The sequence below is a fragment of the Galendromus occidentalis genome, unplaced genomic scaffold, assembly GCF_000255335.2.
Source record: "Galendromus occidentalis unplaced genomic scaffold, Mocc_1.1 scf7180000076984, whole genome shotgun sequence".
NCBI lineage: Eukaryota > Metazoa > Arthropoda > Arachnida > Mesostigmata > Phytoseiidae > Galendromus > Galendromus occidentalis.
This window is the reverse complement of record NW_003804973.1, coordinates 813-3,560: the sequence shown is the minus strand read 5'-3', so window position 1 is coordinate 3,560 and position 2,748 is coordinate 813. Positions and strand designations below refer to the sequence as shown.

The 2,748-nt window shown below is 49.8% G+C and overlaps 1 protein-coding gene across 1 annotated transcript; it reads right to left on the bottom strand.

Moving 5' to 3' along the window:
* Positions 1–1,605: 1,605 nt before the first annotated feature.
* LOC100907840 (uncharacterized) lies at positions 1,606–2,220 on the bottom strand. The gene has a single exon (XM_018638423.1). The coding sequence runs from the start codon at positions 2,218–2,220 to the stop codon at positions 1,606–1,608; it is 615 nt and encodes a 204-aa protein (XP_018493939.1).
* Positions 2,221–2,748: the final 528 nt, after the last annotated feature.

Below are 2,748 nucleotides of genomic sequence, written 5' to 3'. Positions count from 1 at the left end.
TCAGTTTCGAATTCTCTAATTTCCAGAATGGGATACCGGCGGAAACAAAGGCTTCGCAGAGGTCGAGCTTAAACTGCGACTTCTTTCCGGAAACTCCCAGGAAAGAACCGATCTGCATCAGACTGGTTGAACTTGACTGCTCCTTCTTGTTCAATAGCGACTTATGCTTCGCTCCATTGAGATGCTGCGAAACATGCGATTTTCGCTCGGCGGGAACATCCCGCTCACACACTTTGCACAAGATGACGTGTCTATCGGTCGACAGAACTCCTTCTCCTGAAAGCTTCACGTAAGACCGGAGCTTCGATCCGTGAGATTCCTTGATTTTCGGCTTTTTCACAAATACAGTGCTCGTAAACGAATCGCTCTCAGCTGAACTTCTGTTTACGAGACATTGGACGTCGTCAGTCACCGACAAACGCGTGGTGCACACGCCACACGTTTGAGCAGATAGTGACCAGAGCAAGGTTTGGCCGAAAGCTCATGCATGGCTCTTCCAGGACCCCTTACGAGTCAGAAGTCCCTATGGGAGCGCTAAGAGCGATTGTAACGCTTTATGCAGAATTATGCTTCGAACAACCATAAATGCGTTTATTCCAAAAAACGCCGATTTATGCGTTTCTATGCATCTTATGCATTTTGCATGAGGGTCCGGGCTCTAGTGATGATGATGGGAACCGGCAGCCCCCCATAGTCGGGATCGTTCGAGGGTAGAGGTTCAGGTAGCCTAGTCGCGAAGATTGCAGAAGTACTCGGCCGGTTCCTTCGTATGCGTATTTAATATGCTCGCGGTACCTTGATGCCTCAGGTATCATAGTCATGGGTCACCTCAAGCGGTAATCTGATCTGCCGAGCGCGCTGAGTCGGACCCGCAGAAAGTAACGGATTCTCCGGCAGGACGACCGAAAGGAGACCTCCTTGCTTCAGATGATTTCTTCCCCCATGCGATCGATGAGCGACTACTCTCGACAAGGAGGCCTCGAGGTTAGGGTGATGATATAAGGCGGTGGTAACCTCTAGAGTCGCAACTGATTCGAGCCGACTTATCCGAAGGGGCAATCGGAAATAAGACGTCTTCGGGGCTGGCGATCGCAAGGTGCTACTCGAGTTGTCTCTCCTCGATTCGATGTCGTGATAAGTAGAGCTCGGACTTTCAAGCACTGAAAAAACGAGAAATAAGCAAGCAAATATGCACCAAAAAATGAGAAAATAAGCTCTTTCAAGCGCGGTATATGCTCGAACGATTTATACAAGGTTATGATTTAGCTTAAGCATTACAGTACACAATTAGCACCATCCGTAGGTTTTCGAAAGTAAAACTGTGACGACGATCGTCAAGGGTGTATTTCAACTGAGAAAAACTCCTCTCCACGTCAATAGACGTCAACGGAGCGAATTTGAAGGCGGCAATTCCCCCAGGACTAAAATCGAGGTTACAACTTTCGGGGATATCCCCCCTTAAAACATCCGCAATCGCCTTGACACTACCGTAGTCTGGATTACGACTCAATACCGATTTATACTATTGTCGGAGCCGGTCCCCGATCTGGCCTGGCGTATCTTCGAGTGCGCCTAGAACTCGTTCAAACGTTCCAATGCTCTCGATTAGAGAAGTCTCTTTTTTTCAAGTTTCTCGATGCCAGGTGGTAGGTGACCGAAATGACTTCTGATGAAAGCGAGATCTCGTTTCAGGGACTCGTCCTTCAACAATCCTTGAGCTAGCGCAATGCTCGCGGCCTCAGACGCGTCCATGGACTGGACAACCACCGCGAAAGCCTCGAAATTCTCGGCGTAATAGAAAGCGGCGGTAATCCAGGTTCCCCATCGCGTCAGGATTGGTTGAGGCGGCAGAGGTATCCCGGGTGCCTTCTCGCGAAAAGTTGTTGTCCTTGGAGCTGACTTCAAAAAAAGTTTCTTGCCATTCGAGACGAGCTTGTCTACCTTCGGAAACAGAAGTCTCACTTCTTCTGCCACTCGATGCAATGCATGCGCGGTGCAGGTAAAATGCAGCATTTTCGGGAACATCACTTCGAGAGCCGTGCCTGCTTTTTTCATGTAGGCTGCGCCGTCGGACACAAACAAGAGCACACGGTCGTGCTGGATTTGCTGGAGCCAGAGGAGCGTCAAGGAATTGACGAAGACCTGCGATATTGTAATACCGCTTGTCGTCTCTAGACTTTCGCAGTGCAGAAGAATACTTCGGCTGAATGTCGTCTCCATAGTCCCGACGACAACATGGGCTACAAAACGACCTGTAGCATCCGTCGTTTCATCGACAGACAGCCATATGAATTCCCAGCGACATGGCTTCTGATAGAGTCCAACTTGCTCCTGATATAGTTTTTGTCGCAACGCGGATGAACTCGGCACCTGATGTTTCACGTATTTCCGAAAAACGATCTTAGTTTTTCGTGGTCCAATTTGAAAAGCGGTATGCCACTTGACAAGAAGGCATCACAGAGGTCGAGATGGAATTGCGATTGCTTCCCAGAAGCTAATAGTGTAACGGTAATCTACGTGGACTCCGGGGTCGATTATGGGCTGAAGCTCTAAGATCAGTTCTACGGGACTTACGGGGCGCTCCACTTGGGTTCTTTCTTTGACTGGACTGGGGAGCGGCGGCAGCGGCTCCTCGGGTCTTGGGGCTAGGGTTCTAGGGGGCTGGAAAACGTGAATCAAGGATGACACGGTTAGCTGATTGCACGCGAAGATCGGGAATGGCGGGTTCCCGCCTCCACACTCGTTTTA

Bases quoted from the DNA above. Each gene is read 5' to 3' on its own strand.
- LOC100907840 (XM_018638423.1), bottom strand. From the start codon at position 2,220: ATGGAGACGACATTCAGCCGAAGTATTCTTCTGCACTGCGAAAGTCTA.